The 26,777-nt window shown below is 36.7% G+C and overlaps 3 protein-coding genes across 6 annotated transcripts; 2 read left to right on the top strand and 1 right to left on the bottom strand.

Moving 5' to 3' along the window:
* The first annotated feature begins 1,253 nt into the window (after nt 1-1,253).
* LOC110784921 (zinc finger BED domain-containing protein RICESLEEPER 2-like) lies at nt 1,254-4,334 on the top strand. 2 transcript variants are annotated; one of them, XM_056832954.1, is made up of 5 exons: nt 1,254-1,393; nt 1,835-2,688; nt 2,804-4,015; nt 4,092-4,139; nt 4,221-4,334. In XM_056832954.1, the coding sequence occupies exons 2-4, from the start codon at nt 2,365-2,367 to the stop codon at nt 4,137-4,139; spliced, it is 1,584 nt and encodes a 527-aa protein (XP_056688932.1). In that variant the 5' UTR covers nt 1,254-1,393; nt 1,835-2,364; the 3' UTR covers nt 4,221-4,334. The 2 variants fall into 2 exon arrangements, with proteins under 2 accessions (XP_056688932.1, XP_021845055.2); XM_021989363.2 differs by lacking the exons at nt 4,092-4,139; nt 4,221-4,334 and having other exon boundaries at nt 2,804-4,075.
* A 1,432-nt stretch (nt 4,335-5,766) lies between these two features.
* On the top strand, nt 5,767-6,634 carry LOC110784949 (brassinosteroid-responsive RING protein 1). Its single transcript, XM_021989386.2, has one exon. It carries the CDS (start codon nt 5,868-5,870, stop codon nt 6,396-6,398), a length of 531 nt encoding a protein of 176 aa, XP_021845078.2. The 5' UTR covers nt 5,767-5,867; the 3' UTR covers nt 6,399-6,634.
* A 6,288-nt stretch (nt 6,635-12,922) lies between these two features.
* Nucleotides 12,923-26,777, bottom strand: LOC110784950 (uncharacterized). Of its 3 annotated transcripts, none has more exons than XM_056830847.1 (9): nt 26,433-26,777; nt 26,307-26,328; nt 23,628-23,684; nt 23,430-23,511; nt 17,679-17,774; nt 17,464-17,588; nt 17,371-17,389; nt 15,930-16,013; nt 12,923-13,475 (listed from the first exon to the last, which is right to left on the bottom strand). In XM_056830847.1, the coding sequence occupies exons 1-9, from the start codon at nt 26,530-26,532 to the stop codon at nt 13,227-13,229; spliced, it is 834 nt and encodes a 277-aa protein (XP_056686825.1). In that variant the 5' UTR covers nt 26,533-26,777; the 3' UTR covers nt 12,923-13,226. The 3 variants fall into 3 exon arrangements, with proteins under 3 accessions (XP_056686825.1, XP_056686826.1, XP_021845080.1); XM_056830848.1 differs by having other exon boundaries at nt 15,966-16,013; nt 26,433-26,775; XM_021989388.2 differs by lacking the exon at nt 15,930-16,013 and having other exon boundaries at nt 26,433-26,758.

Below are 26,777 nucleotides of genomic sequence, written 5' to 3'. Positions count from 1 at the left end.
TGATTACTATTTTCTTTACTGGTAAAGCATTTTCTTTTACTTTTAAAGTGATTTCTTTTACTTACTACTTGTTTTTAAAAGTGAACAGGTAAAAACTTGTTTATAATTACAAAATGACATGAGATTCGTGACCCTCGAATTTTGATGATTTAAGGACCCAAATTAGTTATGTTGTCTCACTTTAGACAAAATTCTCATTAAAACTTAGTCCTATATTTCTATTTTAAGTGAATTTTGTTTCTGTGTGTTATGACCTTTTGTAAAGCTCGTTAGGTATAATCTTTATGTGAGAGTTTCGCGAGGATAAAATGCATCGCGTGATGCATACATGCAAGTATACAATCATTAACCTAGGAATTGAAATTGTAGTGTGAATCATGGTAGTAAAATATTAACGGAGTACTAGATTTCGATTATGCATTTACTACTAATTTAACATGTACACTTGTTTTGTTTAGAGAAATCCGATATTAGGAAGTTGAGAAGTGGTTGACGCCAAGGGGAATGTGAAGAAAATTAAGGAAGATAATGGGTGGTGCTCTAAGGGAAGAATTAACGAGAGAAATTATTTGTAAATCCTAATATCAACCATGATGATATTGGTGTAAATGCAGCTATAAAAAGCAACCTGTCAAAAAAAAAAAAAACAAGACGAAAAATGATGTAGACGGAATTTGATTTGTTCTCAAGTCTAGGATATTCCCCCCTCAGGACTTTACCAACAGACAATTTGTTTATATAAGTGTACTGTCTAAATTTACCCTTTGTTCCGCGATCGTACACGAAATCAATGCTATAAGTAGGGGTGTAAATGAGCCGAGCCTGCTCGCGAACTATTCGATGCTCGACTCGTCAAAGTTCGGTCAAAGCTCGGCTCGAGCGGGCTCGACTCGAGCTCGGGTTCGGCTCGAGATCTTAACGAGCCAAGCCCGAGCTACCCTTGGCTCGGCTCGAAAACTCGTGAGCAAGCTCGAGTTTTTTTTTAATATTAATATTTGTAAAATAATTTAATATAAAATAATTTAACCAAAATAATTATTATTTACAAAGCTACTAAATGTCTAGATTTCTAGATACATCTTATAAAACTATAAAGTACAAATATATGGGCTTTTGGGAATTGGGATTTGGGACCAAAAAATTTTTTTTAAAAAAAATCATTTAAACAAAGTAACTTAACGTCACTTTCACTAATCACTAATTCACTATACTCCTCAAATCTCAACCTCACATTTTCGCACTCACACAGTCACGCAAGAACCCTAGCCGCGACGACACACCCAAATACCCAATTTCTTATCTAGCTATTTCACGTTTCCACCTCCGACGATCGACGGCTGACGACTTTACGAGATCCGTCGACCGTCGACCCGGCCCCCTCTATCCATGGCTGGTAAGTTATTCCCTCTCTTAATTTTTTCTTAGGAAGTTTTAATTTATAATATGTTTTGTACTAGTATAGTAGTATCTGCAAATCTTAATCATTTGGTATTTATGTAATGTTTTGTGACTGTTTTTTTGGAGAAATAACCGTTTAGTCTGGATTTATGGTCAATTTTTAGGTGCTAAATAGTCGATTATTGTGGATTGTGGTCAATTTTAAGGTGTTTTTAGTTGATTTGTTATTATTGTTTGTTTCTTGAATTTGGTAGTGTGGTTAGAAGTTATTTTGGTTGTCGAAATTGTGTTATTGAATCTGTTCTGCTAATTAAAAACGAATCTGTTATTTTGAATTGGCTACTGCTAGAATGACTTAGTTTCTTTGATATAATGAGTTAATGACATAGTCAGCGACTCAGTGTATGTAGTACATTCTAATAAATGTTTTCTACAGATGACTCTAGTTGTGCAGCACCATTATCAACACCTTGTTCTTCTACACCTACGGTAGAAGAATTTTTTGAACCTCTTGATGAAGATATGCCAGACGATGATGAATTGGAGGACAATGCTGAAGAAGAAGCACCAGATACCACCCCTACAGACACAGTAGACGAAAATCTAACCCAAGGTACAAAGAGAGCAAGGAGGTCTGAGGTGTGGAAGGATGTGGAGGATCCATTTGTCTTAAGAGGGTTAAGAAAAACTCGATGTAAGTATTGTAAAAAAATTCTTAGCCTTCCAAAATCTGGTTGCACCAGTCATTTAAACCGTCATCTAAAAACTTGTCCACAAAAATTATTGAAGCAACAAACTTTACTGAATTTTTTGCCATCTAATAAAAGTGCGGGTCCACTTGACTCTGGGTTTGTTAGTGCTATACATAAGGGTAAGCTTGATATGCTTATCATGAGAGAAGGGGTTGCAAATTGGATTGTCATGCATGAGAAACCCTTTTCTGTTGTGGAATAAGTAGGGTTTAATATGATGTTAAAGAGGGGAATACCACAGTGGACTAGTGTTTCACGTCAAACTATAAAAACTGATGCATTTAAAGTATATGAGGTTGAAAAAAAGAAGTTGAAAGACACTTTGAAGAAGGTTGATAGGATCTCTTTAACCACTGATCTATGGCGTGCAAGACCGCAAAAGATTGAGTACATGGTTCTTACTGGTCATTTTGTTGATCGGGATTGGAAACTACAAAAGCGAGTCTTGAGTTTTGTACACATACCTCCTCCTAGAAAAGGAAAAGACATAGCAAATTGCATATTTAGGTGCTTAAAGGAGTGGGAAATTGAAAACAAAGTAAGTGTTTATTTATCCATTTACAAATATATGTTTTTACTAATTTTATATTTGAAAACATAGCTACTGATTAGATTGATAACTTTTGTTTTTTTTGTTTCTTTCTCTCTTTTAGGTCTTCACGGTATCAGTTGATAATGCCAGTGCAAATGATTCATGCATACAAATTATGAAGGATACGTTCTCACTAACTAAGAGGTTAGTATGTGGTGGAAAATTGTTCCATGTTCGGTGTTGTGCGCATATTATTAATATTATGGTCCAGCATGGTCTAAAGCAAGTCAAAACCATCATTAAGAATGTCCATGATTCCGTGGAATACCTCAATGGGAGTAAGGCAAGATTGAAAAAGTTCGCTGAGCTTGTCCAACAATTCAATCTCAAGGAAAGGAGATTAGTTCTTGAGTGCAAGACTCGATGGAATTCAACTTATGATATGTTAGCTTGTGCAATCAAGTTCAAGGAGGTATTTTCTAGACTTGCTTTAGAGGATAACGATTATGTTTATTGTCCTAGTGCTGATGATTGGATTAAAATTGAGAAATTGATAAAGATCTTAAAGGTTTTTTATTGTACTACCAACATTATCTCAGGCTCTGAATATCCAACTTCTAATTTGTTTCTCTCGGAGGTCTACTACATTAAGAAAATGTTGGATAGTAATGCTGATTCCCCTGATGTTTTTGTTAAAGATATGGTTAAAAACATGAAAGAAAGGTTTGATAAGTATTGGGGTGAATGTAATTTGATCATGGCTTTAGGTGGGTTGTTAGATCCTCGTGTTAAGATGAAGGTTGTTGAAATTACTTTTCCTACCATGTTTGCTTCAGATAAAGTTAGGGAGAATATAAATAAAGTTAAAGATACTCTGATTGAATTGTATGATGAGTATCTCAATATTTATCCTCCTTTAGTGGAGGAATTTGGTGAATGTGGAAATGGAACGTCAAATGTTGAAGAAGATGACCTTTATGCGATGTCTAGAATTATACAAGTTGTGAGAATTGGGGAAACATCTCAACCTAAGAAATCAGAAGTGGAGTTGTATTTTGAGGAAGAAACCTTTGTTGTTGAAGGAAATAGCCCAAATAAGTTTGATGTTTTACAATGGTGGAAAGAAAGGTCTTCAAAATATCGCATTTTGTCTAAATTGGCTGCCGATATCTTAGCTGTTCCTATTACAACTGTTGCTTCCGAGGCTACTTTTAGTGCTGGAAGTCGTGTTATTGATTCTTATCGAGCATCATTACTTCCCGAGACCGTGCAAATGTTGATTTGCGTAGGAGATTGGTGTAGGTCCCGTTATGGAGTGCAAAGAAAGAACAAAGTAAGATGGAAAATGTTTTTTTTATGTCTTTTCTGTTTTATATGTACTTAACTAATTAATTTTATAATATGTACAGAGTATTGAAGAGGATGAACCAAAGGAAATCATTCTTCCTATTCCTTAGGTTACTTTTCCCTCACTCCTTTTCGTTAATCTTTATATTACTTAATTTTTATAATGACTATATGTTGACTTTTTTGTGTAGGTTTTTCGGAAAAAAACATGAAAATAGGAGCAAGAAGGCGTTTGTTTTAATTTTATGGAACCTTTGATGTTGTATTGATGAATCATGTATAATTTTATTAATTTTACATTTGAATTTGAGACCAAATTTTATTGTTTGAACGTTAAATTTTTTTTTTAGTTATTTTGTGTAAGACATTTTTTGTTTTAGGCTATATAAAGACTGGAAAACAGGTTGAAAACAGATTGTTAAATTACATATCGTTGTTGTGTACTTGTGTTAAGGCTGCTGGATAACAGGTACTTCGAGCCGAGCTTCGAGCTTCGAGCCGAGCTCGAGCTCGATTAAAAAATTTCGAGCTCGAGCTCGAGCCCATACAGGCTCGTCGAGCTTCGAGCTCGAGCCGAGACGCAGCTCACAGGTTTCGAGCTCGAGCCGAGCTTGCCTAAGCTCGGTCTCGGCTCGGCTCATTAACACCCCTAGCTATAAGAATATAAGATACTTCATACGTACTCCTTATTATAAAGTAAAATGACACATGCTTCTACTAAAAAAACGTCAAATAACTCATGTTCTTCAATGTCATTTTACTATTTTTAGTATAGTTATCTCCTTCATACTATATTAACCTCCGCTTGTTAACTTTCAATTGTTAGCTATCCTTTTCAACTTTCAATCAAGTTTTATTATCTGACTATTTGTTGCGAAGATGAGGAGTATTTATACAATGATGGAGATCTTACATGTTCGGAACCCTACACTAAATTGAACTTCGTAATAAAATGTTTTAAATTTTATTTTAAAAAATAAAACATCTAATAGAAGACCAAATGAAGCATCAAACGGTGAATCATGCTCCTTTCCGATACATACGAGTATACCCTATTAGTTACTCCAAATTCATTACCCATAATAAAATGATAAACAGTGGTAGAGCTTCCTTGTTGTTCGGGTGGGCCTAATCCCCCGAAATTTTAGTTCCTGACCCCTATCCTATATTATACCGATTATTACTTAAATATTTGTACAAGCCTCTCTATATAACTGTTCGTAATCCGATCGATGATAGTGATACAAGGTTATTCCAATGCTGGTATACTACAAAACATTATTCATGACAGCAAGATTCTCTTTCAGCTGTTTGACTCAGCTCACATCAGTCACATATACAGAGAAGCAAACAGAGCAGCAGATTGGATTGCTAATGTAGGTCATCTTATTTGTAATCCTATGTGTATTTCCCCGAACTCCAGCCCCAAGTTAGACGAAATTGTACAGAGTGACTACTTAGACTACACCCTTGTGCGAAGGGGTACTTAAGTTCCTTTTTCTTACCTTTAAAAAAAAAAAAAAAAAAAAAATGCTGGTATACTACAGTAGTAGTAGTAGTCGTCCACAGTTCCACACTATTATTAGTTGATTAGTCGATTCTTATCACTCTCTAATTATAAACATAGTGACGTGACCCTCCTTTTCTCAATTTCATTTCAAAAAATAACTATACACTCTCTAATCCCACTATCCCCATCCCATCACCATCTCCCTATATAAATATATCCCACCACACCTCATCTTCTCCCTCCTCATCTTCAATTTCTCCATACTTTCTCTCTCCTTATTTTTCTCTTACTTGAACATTAAACAACCACCCGAATCACCACCGAAGAAATGGGATTTCCGGCAGGATACACGGAGGTGCTCCTCCCTAAACTCCTCCTCACCACCCTCTCACTCTTAGGCTTCGTCCGCAAGCTCGTCCTCTCTCTCCTCCGCCTCCTCGGCCTCTCTTCCTTCGTCGAGCCCGGCAATGAACTCGACCAGCCCGAACCCGGCCCGATACACGGTATCTCCTCTGCTGGCGCCCTCATCCGCGAGATGCTACCCGCCGTCACATACGCTGAGATCCTCGCACTCGCCGGGCCCTTCGGGCCCGAAGAGTCCGACCTGCCTGAGGGTTGCGCGGTTTGTCTGTATGAGTTTGAGGAAGAAGACGAGATCCGACGGATGAGGAATTGCCGGCACATGTTCCACCGGTGCTGTGTGGACCGTTGGATCGACCATGATCGAAAGACATGCCCGCTATGTAGGAAGCCATTTGTGCCAGAGGAATTGCAGGAAGATTTCAATGAGAAGCTATGGGCTGCTTCTGGCATCCCTGATTTTTACTCTGAATATTCCCCTATCACCAATTTCTTGTAGTTTGATAGGTGGTAAAAAAAAAAGAGTAAATAGCACTTTTCTTTCTATTGCCTAGCTTTTTGGGCCGACATTTTTAGGTAGTTTTTAAATCCATAGGTTTTGGGTTGGTGATCGAAGACCTATCGAGCTAAGTTAGTTGATATCCACATCAGAGACTCGAGCTGAGTCCTATCCGATGTACATATTACTGAATACTTACAAATGAAAGGAAAAAAAATGAAAATATTTTCATGTAATTTTGTCAAATTTTCTTGATTTAATTCATTTTGTTTTATAATTTCCCCTTGAATTTGGAAGATTATAATTTGTCTTTTGGAGAGGGTAATTGGGTGATTTCGGTGGGGGGACAAGTTTGCCTTTAATTTCTTTGATTGATGATTTGTTGTACGATTGTGGAATTGTGTGGCTATAGTGGCAAAGTAAATGACAAGATGTTTTGGTGCATTGGATAGATTCATGGCATATTTAGATGAGATTTGATAGCATATTATTGGCGTATGTTTAGGTATTTTTCTTGCATTCATAATTTCATACCACCATCATATGGTATTTGGTTCGCCAATCAAAATCAGTATATTAACTATATACGCTAGCTAATTTAGTAGAGATAAGTGAGTACCTATGGACCTATGCTGGCTGCTATGGATATTGTGTTGCCGTATACTCTTATCTTAAAGTGCTATATTTGTGAAACTCTTTAAGACAGTGTAAGACTATCTATCTTAAAGTGCTATATTTGTGAAACTCTTTAAGACAGTGTAAGACCATTGGGAAAGGTTGAATTACGTGTTACGAGGTATTTTACGATAGTTGATAGCGATACTTAAAAACACGGAGTTATCGTAAACGCCTTCGCTCTCTAAAAAGCTCTCTCCTCTCTCTACAAAACGTAACACAAAGCCAAAATCCTAGATCTAGTTGCTTGTCGGCGGCCTGAGTTCGCCGCTCAACATGGGTTGCAGGCGAGCACCGTTGTCCGTTTAATAATATTAACGTTGGCGGCCTAAGTTCGCCGCTCAACATAGGTCGCCGGCGAGCACCACTCTCTGTTTGATTATATTAGAGTCGTCATAGATCGACGACTGTGGTAAAGGTGAAAGAGGAACCAAGCGTTTGCTTCTAACTCTTTTTGGTTCGTCACTTTTCTCGGCGGAGTTAAGTGTAGCGTGTATAATTTCTTGTTCGGGTAACCGGAGTAACCGAGCAAAGCAAGTGAATTTGTGTTGAGAGGTTCATTAATCGGGTTAGAGCTTCAACTTAGGCGTCGCCTGTTCTATCCATGCCCTTCGCCGCCGCCATTGTTGTCGGTGAGGTAATTTTTTATTTTTGGGTTAGGATTTATTTTTGGAATTGGAATCGTTGTTGTTTTGGGTTGTTTCTCTTTGTAGGTTTTGGGTAGTATCCTGTTGTGTTAGTTTCTTGGCTTGTTTTCCCAGTCTTTTCTAATCATCGTCGTCTTGTTTTGTGTCGGACCACACCGACTGGATGGTAAAGGTAATCACCGTCATCTTGTAGTGTTGACACACCCCGACCTTGACGGTAAAGGTAAAGATTAGTTTAGTGTTTCAGGTTTTTGAGATTAATTTTCTATTTGTGTGTGTGTGTGTGTCCGTCCTCCTCTGCTTTGCTCTGTGGTAGTCTCTAGGTTAGTTAGTTAGTTAGTTAGTTAAGATGTTTAGTTTTAATTTTGCGTTTTGGGTCTTTTTTGTTGGTTTTTTCTTGTTTTAGCTAAGGATGGTCCGTATGAGGTTGTTGTTATAGGAGGTCATATGTGTTTTCTGGTGTTGTCTGGTGTTGTCTAGGTATTTTTTAAGGATTTGGGGAGTTATGGTGTAATAAAGTTAGCCTTTCTATCTCTGAAGTTGACGCTGGTAGAATGGAAGTTATCTCTTTTGGGTTTGGGAGTGGGCTTGGGGGTAATGGTGTTAGTTTTTTGCTTAGAGAAGGAGTAAAGTAATGAGTAATAGGAAGGTTCATTGCCATTGGGTTTGAGTTGTCATTTGGTTGTGGAGGGTAACTTTTGTTATTCTCCTTTTAGGTTAGCGTTGAAGGTTTCTCTTAGAGCTTTCAAAAATCTTTATTTGAACGTCTGCTCCCCGTTTTATGTTGTGTTTAGACGCTTCTGTGCAATACACAAGGTCTATTAACCTAGCCCGTCACATTGGTTCTCTTTCTCTCATGTCCTTGTTGCCCAAGTTTTAGAGACTATTAACCTAGACCGGGAGACTTCTAGTGCTAAAAGCCCTAGTATTAGCGTCATCTCCTATAATGGAAACACAACTGCAAATCGTGATGGCAAGATAACGACGTGTAAGTGGTGTGAGCAAGACATTTTCAACAATCACGGGCTAAGACGAGAAGAGCACACCGCCTTTGCCTTATCTATTAATGCGTTTTTTGGATTAGTATTTGTAATGATCTATAAAGATCTTAGTATTATTAGTATGTAGTGTAGTTATGTAAGACTCTCTACTTTATGCAAACTTGAGCCTATGTCCAAAAGAAGAAGAAAAAAAGATAAAATTGTTAATTGTCGTAGTTTTTAATGTTCGGAGTAGGTATTTTGACACAACTAGTTATTAAAGTAGAAAAAAGGTAAGTGCAACGAGTAATGCGAGACGGAGGGAGTACACGAATACTTAAAATTGTACGAGTAATAACATTGTTGTTACCAATTGCATATTGGTTCAGTGGTGATTGAAGCTGAACTTGGTAGGACGGACCGCTTGTTGAATCCCCGCAATAATATTTGGAGGAGACTGAAACCTATCCACCTAAAACTCGTCCCGATTCAAATTAGCCCTAAGAATAAACCGGGTTGAACAACAAAATAAACAAACAAAACAATTCAAAATTAAAGTTTACATTGAGTGATACCAATTAAATTCATAACTAAAAAGTTTCCATAAAGAGACAAAGATTTGTGAACTTTCCAAAACTTTGGATCATAAATGCAGAATAATAGGTAGTGTATTATTTGAATGCATCTCTTTAAAAGTAGTCGATATTATTACCGGTTGAGTTAGCTGGATGTTCTGATATGTTTATCTTGCGAACCTTCCACTTCAAAGCACGAAGGATACCTATACTTTTGGCACACCAAAAATTAAATTTGGCATCCATCGTGAAAATTAATTTTAAGAGTTTAAAGTTTTAAAACAGACAAAACTTATACTAGTAGATGGGATACAATATTTTTCACTTTCTATATTGAAGTTAGTACAGAGTATATATTTCCATCCGCGTTGGTTTCTTTGAAATGAGGGTAATAATCCCCCTACGGTATGGGTCCTTTCCCCACGGATAACACAATATCCTAAGTTGATAATCCCTCTGTTCTTTAATACTTTCCTCAATTTTCTTATAAAGTCGTCCATTAATACTTGTCATGTTTCTATAACGACATATTTTTACTAATATTATAGCATTTCTCTCACTTATCATGGACTTACATATATTCTTACTTCCTAAAAACAACATTAAAAAAATTCAACCCACCTCCACCTTTTCCCCTTTATTTGACACATTTTCGGCTAACTGTAATAATAATAAGGAATTTTTGCCATAAAAGACCTTTTATAAGAAACAAATTGTGATAAAGGACCTTTAAAAAAAAAGTTGTGAAATAGGACCTAAATTAGATTTTTTTTTTTTGTTGTGAATTGGGACCAACACTCATTTTCCGGTGGTCAAACCAATTTCTCCGGCGTTGATCAGCGCGTGCGTGACACGTGACCTTTAAAATGAATTTTTTTGTTTTTTTTTTCCAGTCTTCCCTCCAATTTCCCCCCTTATCTAACTACTGAAAGAACTAAAAAAAAATAATCAATTTTCCCTCTCATCGTTCCTCTGTTCCGCTAATTATCTGTTCAAAGGTTCTTCATCTTCTTCATCAGTTCGTGGCATATTTCTCTTGGGAAAAAAATTCGATGCTTTCCCCTTGATTTTCGTTGCAATTCTTACCGCAAACGTCGAAACGCGTTGTTTCGATCCCACCACCGCCATCGATCCGCCGCGACGAGGTGGATAACCAAATTGAGGTAATTAGAGAAAAGCTCATGTTCGATCTTCGCTCTGAAGTCGACAAAATCCACGCCACTTATTGAAGAAATTCCGATTTCCCCCCTCCGCCTCCGCCAGAACCACGGTCGTGGAACCTCCCCGGAAACCCTAATTTCAAGATTCCAAAAATTGGAGAAATGAGAGCAACCAAATTGGGGCTTTTAGTATTACCTCGTACGAAAAGGATCGAATAATAATTGGATTGCACGAATTTGATTAATTTCAACTGAGGAGCAGAAATTCGAGCTTGGAAGGAAGAAGATAATGGGGGAAGAGGAAGAGCAGGTTTTCAGTAGGAGAGAGAGAGAGTCGATTTTTTTTTATTTTTTTAAAAGTTTAATAGTTAGTTGGGGTGGGAGGATAAATTTGGAGGGAAGATTTAAAAATAATATATAATAATAACTGTTAAAAAGTCAAACACGTGCTTGTAACGGCCAGTCAACGCTGGAAAGCAGTGGCGACTATCGGAAAATCACATTTGGTACTGATTCACAACAAAAAAATCCCAATTGGGCCTTTTTTCACAACTTTTTTTTTAAAAGGTTCTTTTTCACAATTTTTGTGTTTTAAAAGGTCATTTCTGACAAATTTTCCTAATAATAGAAAAAATTAACACACTATCAACTACCCCTAATAAATTAAGAAGTCAATGAAATTGCATAAAACTCTGTGCCGATCAAACCTAGACGATTATTAAGGAACGAAGGGAGTACTAGATGTCCCCCTATCTTTCTACCTTTTTTAAGATGGTATATCTCTTTCACTATACTTGCGTAATTACCAACCTTATCCTATCTTCCTTCTTTTAGTTTCTTAGAAAAGTCTTTTAATTAATTTTTACCTCTAATAATAGAAAGCTAGTTTGCATAAATGATCATCCCAATAAGTTAGATCGACCGTGAGATTCGTGTTTCATGAGAACGTGATCTTCCATGCATGTGTGTGATGAATAAAGAAATTAAAGGAGGGTACATGATATGATATGATGGTTGTTAGCATAACATAAGCATTATAACATCAATTAGCATTCATAATTCCAAATCAATATAATTTTGCGTCATTTTCGATACAATCAAGTATTTGAAGCATATTAAAAATTATTTATAACCAAACAATTATGGAGTAGTTATTTTGTAGCAAAAAATGATGTAACTTTTTTTTTTTTTTTTTATTAACTTATCGGGAGATGATTTTGATATGCCAAAAATTGATATTGACACATTCAGTGTGAGATATAATTTTCCTTGCTTACTCACAAGATCGTGTACTAAAATCAAAATAAAGTGTGCCAACTAGGAAATCCATTTAACTAGAACTATATCAAGAATTTAATAAAAATAAGTCGACTAAATGGCTAGTAAGTTGACTTCCTAGTTTTTAATTATGTAGACAATTTCCTAGTTACCAACGTGTAGTATTTTCATCAAGTATAACAAACAAGTCAACTAAATGACTAAGATATACCCTACGTTGTGATCACTACTTAGTTATGGATCCGATTAGGAAACCCATTGCAAAATACTCCATTATGAAATTAATTTGAAGCCGTACATTGGCTTAAAATAATATTACAAAAATGAGTTTAGCTAAACATAAAATAATTAACAAACTGGCCTAAAGATTTCATCAACGAGGTAGATAGTTGGCACCAACACTAAAACATCAAAATACCAGACTAATCAATGATTAACTGATGCAAATTAGTCAAAAGTACGGTTATGTATTTCCCAGTAACTGATTAATGATCATTGAAACGCGTAATCCCGAAAGTTTAATCAATTAGCTTCAATAATTCGGCACTGCACCGTCTTATGCGTTGCTTCCGGGATGATGCCCGTGTGCTAATGCAACATATAATACTAACAGAAAAGATTTGAGAATAAACATTGACTTGAATAGGAGACGATGGTGTGAAGAAGCCTCTTAGATTATATCATTATATAGGGATGATCATAAAGTATAATTGTATAAAGCTCAATTAGTTGCTCAATGATTTTGTTTTGAATAGGTATTAGTATGAAGAAAGTTATAGCTTTCCAGCAAAGATTACCATTTTAGGAGTTTAGTTGTCTTTGATTCACAGAAACCCTCACAAAGGTCATATTTTTGCAATATTGGGTGATTTAACACTTTCAGTGAATGGCAAATTGTTGTTTTTAGTGTTAATATCGGTTCACCCTTAGGGCTAATCCGGATTCGGGGCGAGTTCTGGGTGGATAGGATTCAGTCCCCTCCCAATTGTAGTTACGGTGGATCGAGTGAATCTGTGAATGGCAAATTGTGACTGCTTGGTTCATTTTGGTATCCACACTTCCGTTTAGTTGCAAGTGAAAGGTCTCCAAATTCAGCGGCGAAACGGGGAAACCTGTAGTGATTCTCACAATGTCAATGTAAAATGGTTGTGTCAATATGAAGATAGAATGAAGGTGAAAGAACATGTAAAAGCTGAACTGAAAACCATATGACAACATTCTTTAACTGGGATTTTCAATAAAGCATTGCACAACTTACAATTCACGAATTCAAAAAAAAAATAAACAGAGGATTCCCATCACATAACTTAGCCAGATTATAATAGGTAGAATCTACAATAGGTTCTAAGGCGCACAAGCACTGCTACAAAAGAATTGGTGTGAGAGCTGTCAATGAATCAAGTTCCTGTATATCACACCAAGAAAAATATAGGGTAAAAGTTCCTGTATATCACACACATAGCTCGACTCGGTGAATCAAGTTTTGTAGATCACTTCAGCTAGCAAGGAGAGATCACTTTGGATAACCAGCTGGTGGGTAGCCCGGAGGAGGATAAGCAGAACCCGCAGGTGGGTAGCCTGGAGCAGGATATGCTTGAGGTGGAGGTGGATAACCGTATGCTTGTTGGGATTGAGGGGGCGGATATCCAGCAGCGGGAGGATATGGCTGGTCAAGCCGAGACATCTGCTGAACTTGGGGCACTGCCATTGGCTGAGGCCCAAACTTGCCATCACGCTTGTCCATTTCAATCTTGTGCTGTGTCTGCAATAGTAGGCAACTTGCCTTTAGTTAATGCTAATAATAATAATACGAAGTAAGCAGATTTCAGAATACCAGATAAGGCAATTAGCTTCACTGAAGCAGCAAATGCAAAATCAGCAGAAGATGTCTGCTCATATATGCATGCTTCAACAGTTCAACTCTTTTGATAATAAACTCGTTTATTAACCTTTCTAGAACCCCCTCTTTCTAATCCTCTCCTATCTCATGATTACAGCAATGCCCCTACTGGCAATGAATATTCATTGATCAGTTATGAGACCCTTAACGTCAAGGAAGTTCCAACCATGCTAAATAACAACAGTTCTCACCTTCAAGTCTTGAACAGAGCCATAAACATGTAGTTTGAAATGTAGGCCTGGGTACAAGCTACCATTACAAAGAATTGTAATAAAAAAACAAAGATCAATCGCTATTATCAGGATTGGAAGCCTTGTGGATGTAGAGCGAGCGTGCTAGTCACAACTCACAAGTTCACAATGGAGATAAAAAATGATATTCAGAACAAGTCCAACACAATTTAATTCTTTACAACTTATGGAGCAAGTACTTTGTTAATTAAATAAGTAAGCTAGTACATACCATAGCAAGTTGGTCATGGCATAGCCAAAAACAAAAATGTCATTTAAATCTATATAACAATAAAGAGGAAGGCTCTCGTGAGAACACTTTCCTACGGTGAGAACACTTCCTTACGGTGAGAACACTTTCTATAATGGCATTTTCGTGATTTTTATAAACAAATAAACCAATATAATTGTTTTTTCACGTTTTTCTTTTCAATATTTCTGATTTTCACGTTCTCTCTCTTCAACTCCCCTCTCTCTTCAACTCCCCTCTCTCTCCTATTCGAACACCACCACCAATCGCCGCCGCCGCTAGCCACTGCCGCTACTTACCTCTCGCCGCCGATTGTGCTCTCCTCTCGCCGCCGCTTCTTCTCTCCTCTCGCCGCCGTTTCTTTCTCCTCTGGCCGCTGTTTCTTTCTCCTATCGCCGCCGCTTCTTCTCTCCTCTACGCCGCCGCTTCTTCTCTCCTCTCGCTGCCGCTTCTACTTTCCTCACGCCGCTCGCCGCAGCTCGCAGAAATTCGTCACCGGTCGCGGTGTTTGTGGTTCGCGAATCGGAGTTCGAACTCTCAGGTTTCTTTGATTCTTCGATTTAGGTTTCTTTGATTCTTCGATTTAGGTTTCTTTGATTCTTCGATTCTTCGATTTCGATTTCGATTTTAAATCAATCGATTTCGTTTTTCTGAGATTCTAAATCAATTGCTTGCTTTGATTTTTCTTTGATTCTAATATCAGTCAATTTATCCGAATTCATGTTCTAAATTAATCCGAAATTTATCCAGTTTCATGTTCTAAATTGATTTCTTTGATTCTAATATCAGTCAATTGATTGTTAGGAGGTTTCAAAATCGAATTTTAATCGACATTCTCAATCGATTTTCGAAATCTGAATTCAACAATTAAAATCGATTTCAATTGATTTCTCAATTCCAAAAATTAAAATCGAGTTCAATTTGGTGGCTTCGAAATATAAATTTAGAACATGTTTGAATAAACTTAGAACATGCTTGAATAAATTTAGAACATGGTTGAACAAATTTAGAACATGCTTGAATAAGTTTAGAACATGCTTGAATAAATTTAGAACATGAGCTTAAAAATTTAGAACCTAATTGAATAATTTTAGAACATGAGCTTACAAATTTAGAACATGGTTGAACAAATTTAGAACATGGTTGAACAAACTTAGAACATCGTTGAATAAATTTAGAACATGATTGAATAAATTTAGAACATGCTTGAATAAATTTAGAACATCCTTGAATAAATTTAGAACATGAGCTTACAAATTTAGAACATGGTTGAACAAATTTAGAACATGGTTGAACAAATTTAGAACATTGTTGAACAAATTTAGAACATCGTTGAATAAATTTAGAACATGCTTGAATAAATTTAGAACATGAGCTTACAAATTTAGAACATGGTTGAATAATTTTAGAACATGCTTGAATTAATCTAGAACATGAGGTTAAAAATTTAGAACATGGTTGAATAAAATTAAAACATGCTTGAATAAATTTAGAACATGACTGAACCAATTTAGAACATGGTTAAATAAGTTTAGAACATGGTTGAATAAATTTAGAACATGAGTTTGAAAATTTAGAACATCGTTGAATAAATTTAGAACATGTTTGAATAAAATTTAGAACATGCTTGAATAAATTTAGAACATGAGCTTACAAATTTAGAACATGCTTGAATAAAATTAAACGTGCTTGAATAAATTTAGAATATGGCTGAACCAATTTAGAATATGGTTAAATAAGTTTAGAACATGGTTGAATAAATTTAGAACATGAGTTTGAAAATTTAGAACATTGTTGAACAAATATAGAACATAGAGAGTGTAAAAGTGTTCTCACCATAAGAAGTGTTCTCACATAAGGAGGTGTTCTCACCATAAGAAGTGTTCTCACATAAGGAGGTGTTCTCACCGGATCCCTCCCCTATATAATAAATATACAAATATCTCATATGCAGAATATTATTGTTGAGATTTTTTTGTTTCAAAATATAAATTATACTATGGAGTACTTTGTACTATCAAAACTATTACTTCGTATAAAGTAAGGCCCTGTTCTTTTGGACTTTATTTCAGTTCCATTCAGTTCATTTTAGCTCCATTAAGTTGATTTTGGTGCAGCTTCATTCGGTTCATTTCAATTGAATTTAGTTTATTTCAGTTCAGTTCCATTAAGCTAGTTAAGTTTAAGTTCTGGTCAGTTCAGTTCATCTCGGCCAAGTAAAGCTCAGAAGAACGGGGCCTCACTCATCCAAAAGAAAGTACTCTTGTTATAAGTCAATTTAAATTATAAATGTATATTGACAAAAGTAAATTACTTTAAACGTAACAAAAGTTGTAAAGTTGCCTTGTTTTTGAGACGGGGGGAGTATATTTAACAACAATATCAATTTTTATATTTAAAATATTCAGATCTGATAACAAATACTGTTAGATCAACCAAAAGGTGAACAAACTTCTTTTTTACAAAAAAAGGGAAAAAAAAATTAAATAAGTTCTTTTGTATGTTTCACCAATAATGGTGAAAACAAGCTAAGTTTGACAATAGAAGGCCAAAGCTATTTATCGTATTGGATGGAAATATACTTATTTATGTTACTCCATATATATATAAAAAAATATTGGTCAGAGTATGAAAAGCCTATTCAAGGGACAGAGAGTACATTTCCAACAGTTTGAAACAAAAAAAAGTTGTTCAAATATCTTAAGAGCTTAATGGAAGAATGGATGGCCCGTTTGTTGGTAATGACAATTGTGTAAGGAAACAGTAAGAACGGGAGAGATGAACAGTTGTAAGCAACACAAAATTCCATCATTGCAACAGCCATCTAATTCCAAATAGACTCACAGCAACAAGGGGTAAATTTCTGACAAACCTAAGTAGATCTTTGTTGAAAAGCAAAGAGGGGATAAGCTTTAAACGAACTAGAATGGCACATACAGACCAAGACATCTCCATTCCTAGCCAACTAGTCACAGCAAGAGACCATTGAGGGGATCTATGCAAAAAGTTTGAGTTTGTTAGGCATATTCTGATAGCCAGTATGCAATATTATGTCAGAAAAACTTAAGCAACAGACTTTTGTTAAAAAATACAGCATAAATGTTTCACCCTGTCATGAAGATGGGTTTAGGGTATGCTGTTATTGATCATATCCAATTACACAACTTGCATTCCCACAAACTGAAAACATGATAAAATCAGAAATCACTTCAAAATACCATGAAGCCCATGATTATTTTAAATTTTAGGGAGAATTTAAAAATAAATGATTATTTACCTGCATACACGCGCAAACGCTGCAAAAGAGAAAACCAAATCAGGTGGAGAACTGCAGGTCAAGTTAAGGAGAAATAAGGAAGAAGATACTTACGTGCAGTAAACCATATCAGAAAGGCAAGTCAACAATTGAGATGCTTCTTGGATTTCTTGACTTCCCACAATCATGGCTACGATAGAAAATATGCATGCAATTTGGCTGAGGCAGAACATAAAACCCTACCATACAGAGCATGTTAATGAGTGAGCAAAAGGCAAAAGATTCCAAAGGACTAATTTGAAGGAAAAGAGCAGGGGAAAAGGAAATACAATTATGCAATTATCACATTGCGTTGTCTGTATGTTGTACTCGTCCTGTAACATAAAACGAGTGGAAGCCACCGAGTTACCAAAGCAGAGAAAGACCTGTTAATCAAAGGCCACAAAGATAGTAAGAATCCGATATGCAATTCTTTCACAGAAGCTAATCCATAAAAAACAAGCAAGACAGACACAAAAACTGCTCCTGATTAGACATGCAACTGTCAGTGGCCCATCAAAAAAATAAACCAAGATTGACAAAAAAGGCGGTTTTCTTATGGATAAGGCTTAAAATTCGCAGTCATCACAGCAGGAGGCAGCAAGCATTTATATCAGCAAAGATAATCGAACATGAAAAAATCAATCAACAAATCAGATTGGGAACCGTAAAGCTAATCAAACAATAAATAAAATAGGAGAAGGTGGCAAAAAACATGTCGTATGCAGAATTCAAGTCTTGCTTAGAAATCTCAACTTACTGTATCCTTCGAAACTAGAAAGACTTTGGAATAAGCCCCTCTAATTAAATGGACAAGAATGATACCTGGTCAACTAGTACCGTTTTTCCTTTCTCTACCAAAAAGCATTGTCTCAACATTGACCGTAAGGTAGAAACCAAATAAAAGTTTACTTCAATAATAAAACCAACCTCCATACAAAATTTCAGATTCAGCACTAATAGAAGAGCATAACAACAATAAAAATTAACACCCAGGGTGCCTGAACAAAACCTGAGATGAACTGACTATTTTTGAGCAGAAAATTAATGGCATAAATTATATTAATTTGCTTGATGGATGAAGAACACAAAAGGGGATAAAAGTAGTGACTTGAGGCCACCAATCTCTAGGTTTAGTGACTTGAGGTCACCACTCTCCAAAGCCTAAGCTTTACCAAATTCTCAACATACTTCTCATAACCTAATGTGCCACTATTTATAACACTTCTACTAGACCTACCTAATTTGTCTTCTACCTAATATCACTTACTACCTATTATGCCTTTCTCTTGCACTTAATTCATTACAATACCGACCCCCTAAATTTCCACCTTGTCCTCAAGGTGGATAGTAATCAATACTTGATTCCCGGCGATGGCGATTCCGAGTGCCATTATGAAACTTGATGTCAGGCCTCCACTTGCGTTCCAGCTCCTCACTAAGTCCTTGTACTTCTTCAGGTTGCTTAGCTAAGAACAGATGATCCTTGACATTCTGTTTGAAACTGATGCCCGGTTTCTCCTCACTGGTGAGTTCTAAGAGATGATCTGTGAGGTTGTTGTGAGGTTGAAATATGGTTTGGGTATTTGACTTGGAGTTTGAAGGCTGTGAGTTGGGGAAATAGAAAAGGAAATTTGGGTCTAATTGTGGGTGGAAGGGTCTGCAACGTGGGTTTGCAATTTGGTAGGATTGAACTTGTGGTTCAAGGGTGGAAAAGTAGTATTTAAAATATTGGGTGGAGAATTGGAGTTTTAAAACTAAGGCTGGAGCAATGGCCTTACATTTAATAAGCCCAATTATAAGGCTGTCCTCACAAAATGGAGAACAGGTGGGCTGCTGTAAAAGTTGGGGCCCAAACCCTTGTTGTAACTCTCTTTTTCTAATTGCATGTGACTTCAGCCATTTGTCTTTATATGTGATGTTACTTTTCATGCTTTTTACCTCAATGCCCTTACTAACATCTTTCATATCTGGCTTCCCCTCCAAGCCAACGAAAAATTCTTTGAACCTCCTCTCATCTTCCATTAATGGACACTGGTACATCAAGACCTGCCGTACTCCGCCACCACCGCCACCAGGCCGTACCCCGCCACCACCGCCACCACCGACGCCGGGCCAACCACCTGAGAAACCATCAGATCTTTTAACAGCGAGAAATCCTAGGCCATTTCCGGTATTTCCAGATCTAAAATCACTCGTTATTATTCTCTCTCCTCCATTAGACCCTTGATTTGGGCTCCCCTTCAACCGGCGGATGCCATCCAGTCCACGGTTTTCCCCACCACAAAAAGTACCGGCGTCGTCTCCTTGACCACCATCGTTATGCCCACCTCCAAAAAAATCAAGAGAGCTACTTCTTATAACATCTTCTGGTATGAGCCAACAAAATCCACCGAGGAACTTACCAACAGCGAAGAAGCCTGGACCTCCGCCGGATCCACTTCCTCCCGAACCACCCTTTTCAAATGATCCTCCCTTTGGGTTAAGAACACTGCTCGATCTCAATCTACCACCAGCGACGCCTCCATGAAATTCGCCGGCAAAACTACCTTATCCCTCGTCATATCCACCAGCTACGTCATCTCCGGTGGACAAATATCCGGGTCCACCACCCGACCCGCTTGCCCCAGATCCACCTTTTGTGAACCCTTTTTCTTCTCTTCCTGGACCACAACCTGATCCGCAACCACCAGCACTGCCTTCAAATCCTTCTCTTGGTGGTTCACCTTCAACATCTCTGTACATAAAAACGTGGAGAACACCATCATCTCGATTTTCACCCGAATGCGTACCTGAAAACTTCTGTCTGCTGTCCTGCCTACCTTCCACCAAGTTTGATGTCAGACCCTCAAAAACCAGCTTCATATCTTCCTGGTCGTCCTCTTCAAATTCTTCTTTCTCCTCTTTAATTTCAGTAAACTTCTCTTTGATTTCCTTCAATTCTTGCCGAAACGAAGAGAAAATCGGAGATAGACCTTCCATAATGTTTTTCACGAAGTCTTCCTTGCATTTTTGGAATACCTCATCCCACTCCTCCTTGAATTTCTGATCAGATTTGCTTAACTCCATTTTCTCTCTTTTTTTTTTTTTTTTTGAAACTCGGATAATCAGATCAGTAACCCTCCCAGAACTGTACCGCTCTGATACCAAGTGAGATGAACTGACTATTTTTGAGCAGAAAATTAATGGCATAAATTATATTAATTTGCTTGATGGATGAAGAACACAAAAGGGGATAAAAGTAGTGACTTGAGGCCACCAATCTCTAGGTTTAGTGACTTGAGGTCACCACTCTCCAAAGCCTAAGCTTTACCAAATTCTCAACATACTTCTCATAACCTAATGTGCCACTATTTATAACACTTCTACTAGACCTACCTAATTTGTCTTCTACCTAATATCACTTACTACCTATTATGCCTTTCTCTTGCACTTAATTCATTACAAAACCACAGCAAGAATTTAGATGGACTAGGGAAATAACAGCAAGAGGTTTTAGGAGATGTTCTTGAAACCAGAGAATTACTTCCTCCAAATAAAACCTCTTATTATTGGAGGGCCTAGAGGCTGTCAGATATAACTGCTCGGTAATATATTCTCGATACCAGCTAGTTGGACATATGTACTCTTTCCTGCAGGACCAATCTTTAAAATACAACAATCTAGGAGATATAGGTTCATCAAGAAACTCTTCTCCCCGAGACATTTAACCCAAGTTTGATGGATATGATACTTCCCCCATAGGTACGTTAGTCCTGAATCTCCAGATTCCAAATATATATTAATCATAAAGAGTCCAAGAACATTGCAAGATACGAGATTTCCCAATCAGTTTTAACAGTATGGAACCAAAAAGTGGCTCTATGAACTTACCAATAGCTTCCACAAACATAGTCGTATCCTTGTTGGAATTCATTTGTGGCTTTATGCCCGATTGGAAGATGAGTGGCTAATAACACACGAACTTACAAAGTATTACTCAACCAACATTGAGCCTAATCCGAAAAACTGATTTGATTAAACCGTTCCATAACCCGATTTTGACCCAAAACGACAACCCGGAATCAACCAGAAAGCCAAATTGATCCGACCTTAAACCGATATCGAAACAGACCTGGAATTGATTTGAACCTAAATGACCCGATACTCGGATCGACCCGAACCACAGTAACCCGAACCGATATTCACCAAAAATGAAGTAAATGAACCGAAAATAGTTGTAAAAATTTGAATCGGCCAAATCAATCCGAACCAAATACACGAAACCAATCCGAACCTAAGAATAACTCAAATTTACCAATAGTTTAAGATGAATAATATAATTATTCTTAACTTTTAATGAAGTATTATTATTACTTGTAAAAATGTGAAAATGAAACCCTTATCGTTTACTATAACTTTGTAGTGTATACGCTTAACCCTTACTTACTTTGTAATAAATATTTTTACATCACTTACATGATAATAAATAATTGAATATTTGTATGAATGACAATTAAACCTAAAGAGAAATAATCTAACCAAACTCCAAACCCGAAAAATCCGATCTAACCCAAAAAACCCTTCAATAGAACCGGTCTAATGTTGACACGATCCGATATTGATCTGAACCGACGATCAAAAAACCGAACTAAACTGGAAACACGACTGGTCTCGAGCCATACCCAAACACGACCCAAATTAAAAATGACCTGAAAACCCCAATCTGAATGGACCCGATAAACGAACCGCTTACTAGGACCCGTGCCATCACACTTGATCTATATTTACTAATTAAAACTGATATTTACCGATTAAATTTTGTTCTTACTGATAGAAAGCAATTTTTCTTATTTAAAACTTGTTCTTAATGATTGAAATTGGTTTATTTTACTGAAACTTAACTTTACTGAACTGATTTTTATGGATTCGCGATTGTAATTATTTATTTTAAGTTATTGATTAAAAGTGATCCCCCCTTACCCCGCTTCTTGCGGGACAGCGGGAGCCTCTTTAAGGCAATGGGGTAATGCTAATAATAAATATATTGATTAAAAGTGATATTTCTTAAATAAAACTATATTTTTACTGATTCTGATTGAAACTTATTTTTACCGAGTTATTGAAGCTAATTTTTGGAAAATGAATTGGCACATAAAAAAAAACACAAGTTGGCATAAAAGCATATGTTGACAGGGTCGGAAACTCGGAATCAAGTTCATGATTGCAGTGCAAGGAAGTTTGTTTTTCTAGTAGGGAAACAATGCATGAAACATACATCTTTGATCACCAACAACATGAGCAAGCAGTTTATCCACCCTTAATCTCAATCCCTTAGGACTAGTACCTAATAACATTTTTTTGATTCAATATTTCTAGCTTTTAGAAGAAGAAAAAGTACATTCAGCTCTCTCCTCAGTCACTGCCCTCTTCGATCCGAGACCAGTCAGGCCACAGCTCTCTCCAGAACTTCTGGTATTCTCCTCTCATCTACTCATTAACTCAAACCATACAAAAGGGGGAAAGAGCTAGATAATCAGCAACTCCCTCTTCGTCCACTTACTCTTTTCCTGCTGTCCAAGTGGCAACAATGTTTTCTCCGTTCTCTCAAACTATATTCAAAATTATTATGGGCATTTGTTAAAAAGGTGGGTGTTCAGATTTTTGAATAAGTTTCTTCCTAAGTAGGTGAAAGGACCTAAAGCGTGTTAGTCGTGAATAGAATGTAATGAATCCTAGTCTGCTTAAAATGTTGCCTCTATCAAGATCGATCAGAAGTTTCTGCACTCATTTGGTCAACAATCTTGATTAGATTAAAAAGAAAAACACTTAGCTGGAATGTATTAATTGTTTGAACCTTGGTGACAGACATTTCATGGACGGGGAGAAAGTGGAAACGGGAAGGTAGACTCTGTCAACCCCATTAGTTGTGTGCTAGAATTAACCCAGCAAAAAAGAACAAAGGTGGCAGGGAAGAAATGAAGAGGGTGAGGTAAGAAAAGTTAACAGGGGTCGTTTCAATAAAACAAATGTAGTGTGAAAAGAAAGCATAGACACTATACCTCAGTAGCAAGACAAAATTCAGGACATTTGCTTTCACCACACCGGCCACTACAAGGCATATAACCTGCACAGCATACGTATCTACAAACAATAGAAAAGTCAGTTAAATTCACTTCAATGTTTTTCCAGGGAAAGTGATATTTATTTTTATACACTTCAGTAGGAAGCACTTAACAGCTACAGAATATCATACTCACCTTGTCATATCATTGTAAAGAGCACGTTTACGCAGCATATATGATACACATGGAGCACTAGAGATAGACAAAAGCATAATCAGAAATGTGGCATTAGAAAATCTAACATGCGCAAGAAAAGAGAGTTAGCTTAAAGTTGACATAACACATAATAAAAATGAATATAATGACATCACAATAGGTACTCCACAAGAAGCAAATAACACTAGAAACCATTATCATAGCTGCGGTGTTAACAAGACAACCTGATTCATGAACTCTTTGAATAATTCATTAACAGCGGAAAGTAACTTTTTAACTGCTTTATTCTACATATTATAACATTTAACTTGAATCAATAGTAAAATTTTAAACAATACTGGCGAGAGGCTGTAGCCCAAACACAGTTATAACATAGAAGTAAAAACCTTTGAACTCTAGTTGAGTTTTATGGTAAGTTGAACATGGAAATTTAATATGCTCGAGTTTGAACTCTAGTTGAGTTTTATGGTAAGTTGAACATGGAAATTTAATATGCTCGAAAAATCTTGAGTCTTGCCTTGAGGTACCCCAAGCTCGCAAATACTGATAGTTATGCTACCCAACGGCCTCTTTGGATATTGAAAACCAATGCATCAAATTACGCTTCTTATTTAATATTTTTTCTATTCCCCACTCCCTAAGTCCCTTTAGGCCATGTTTGGTTGGAAAGAAAATCCTTTTCCAGGAAAACTACTTTTTCCCATTTTCTTTCGTTTGGTTTGTAAATGGGTGGAAACACCTTCCTTAGGTCGGGAATAGTTTTTTAAAGGGTGACAAAAAATTTCCTTAAAAAAGGAAAGAACGCCACGTGTTTACCGATCCCTTACTTCCTCCTTTGTCTCCCCTACCCTCCATCTCACTTCTTCCTTTTCCTCTCTAAGTTTCTAACAAGGAATCAAACAAAGGAGAATGAAAACTAATATCCATTAAGATTTATTCATGAAATAAAAGTTAGTTTGAGTGCTTTCTTCTAAACCAAACACAGCTAAGTGATTCAACGAAGTTGTCAAGAGTTCGATTGTCAGCATCATCTATATATTTATCACAATGGATCTCCATCCATAGAAGGATACGCGCTAGGTTATTATTATTATTGTTGTTGTTATAATAAAATTAAAAAAAAATAGATATAATACAAAAGTAAGCCCTGCCCATGAAAGGGAAAGGTGTGGGACCAAAAATAAATTGTAAATGAGATTATCTCCTAAAATGAAATGACAACGGGGGGTAACTCCTTAGGTTAAAAACTTGGTTATTTTACTCTCCTCTCCTCTTCTCCGTTAAGGCAAAACTCATCTAACCCTTGTTGTTCTGAAAATGAGATACGTACTCAAATAAAGCATCTCCTTCAACCACTCTCATGCCCTCATTATTGGGATTTGGAGGAGTGCGGAGATGGGTTCGAGGGCTAAGTAAAATGGAGACATAAGGTGTAAGCTGCACACGCAGGAGAAGAAAGTTGGACTGTTGAATTCTAGGCAGGAAGCTCGGGGAAATGTGCTAGTCTTGAGCTTAGCTAGCAGGGCTGAAGATTTGCGCCCGCAGGCCAGCACAGGCTGGGTTCTCTGCCATTTTCAATTTTGAGCCTTTGTTTATGTCCGTCAGATTAACTTGATTTCCATACACTATACATACTCATTGTAAGTCTTGTATTAGGGGAATGCTTGTGTGAAAGAGAGCAAAGATGTTTATGTAAGCTCAAAAAACTTAGGGCTGAGGGAGAGTTTGAGGGGAAATTCTCATGGCTTGGTAAAAGTTTCCAATCTTTGTTGTTCATCATCATTATCATGTTCTTCATAGTGGACTGGTAGGTTTTCTCGGTAATTTCCTTTCTCTGTTTCGTACTTGGTTTGCTTACTTAATTTCTTCGTTATTGTTAATTGTTTTAACCACAAACTATTTAGCACATCTCTTTTCCCCATCACTCATGTGCCTACTAACATTGCACAACATCTTCTAATCTAACTCTTGCTACTCAAAAAAAATTGCAATAATTAGATTAGAGATAAACTCACCCATTTTCTGCCTAAATGATTAGAGATAATGGGAGTCACTCCCGTAGACTAGAAACTCAATTAATTTTTTCTCTTCTTCTCCAGTATGACACAACTCATCCCAAAATTACTCCTCAAGCACGAGATATAATATAAAATTGAAAAAAATTGCTTCCAAATTCCACCTCCTAAAGTGTCTACTTGACATTGCTAAACTAACATTTTTTAATCCAATTCTTGCTCTACATTAAGATGGTCCACAAACTGCTCAGACGTTTCCAGCGATATTCAGTTCCCCTTAATATGACCTACTGATTATGTGCCGGGTCATAAATATTTATTAAACGAATGGAGAATCATCCAAAGGGAAAAAGGAAACATTACTTCAGCATTTCATGTCAAATTGTCAAACAAACATTTGATTATCAGCTATATCAGCAGAAGTCAATCAAATTTCTTATAAAAATTAGTTGCATTTCACAAAATAATTGATTAAAGATCATTTCTATACCTACATTTCTAAATTTCCTTAAACCTGAAAACCAAGAAAAGTCAACCGGTCAAAACCACCCAGCCAATGCAAATAAAATTCACATCATATCAAAAAAACAAATCTTAAGTTCAACCAATGAGAATTAAGAAATCAGCGGATCAAAAAATTTACCAGAACAACGACAAGCAGCAATCTGCACAAAATCACACAAAAAAAAAACTAACAATCAGAAAACAGCGATTGTAGGAACAATTGAGGAATGAAAAAACTGGAAAAGGCTTCTGAAGAAATTCATACAAGGAGTATCGGCCTGAATAGTACGAAGGAGATCAGTGTGCCACATGTTTCGGAAGTTCTGCCGGACCTCCATTTTCTGCAAATACTCCTGCGACACCATTTTCAGGCGCTCTGTGTTCTTCGATCTGGAGAAATTTTAGAGAGAGAAACCCTAGGTTTTTGAGTTTTTTTGAATAAAATGAATGCAGATTTTGAAATTTTTGAATGGGAAGGTGGTTTTGATTAAAGAGATGACGAAAGAGAAACTTTTTTCGTGAGTAGAGTACCAAGCAGGCAAACAACGAAACCGACGTAGGAGTCAACTTCGTGTTGACTGCCCTGAATGGTTGGATATTTTTAAAAACT

The sequence above is a fragment of the Spinacia oleracea genome, chromosome 6 (genome assembly GCF_020520425.1).
Source record: "Spinacia oleracea cultivar Varoflay chromosome 6, BTI_SOV_V1, whole genome shotgun sequence".
NCBI classification, from domain to species: domain Eukaryota; kingdom Viridiplantae; phylum Streptophyta; class Magnoliopsida; order Caryophyllales; family Amaranthaceae; genus Spinacia; species Spinacia oleracea.
Note: the sequence above shows the minus strand (reverse complement) of the source record. Positions and strands in the feature narration are given on the sequence as shown.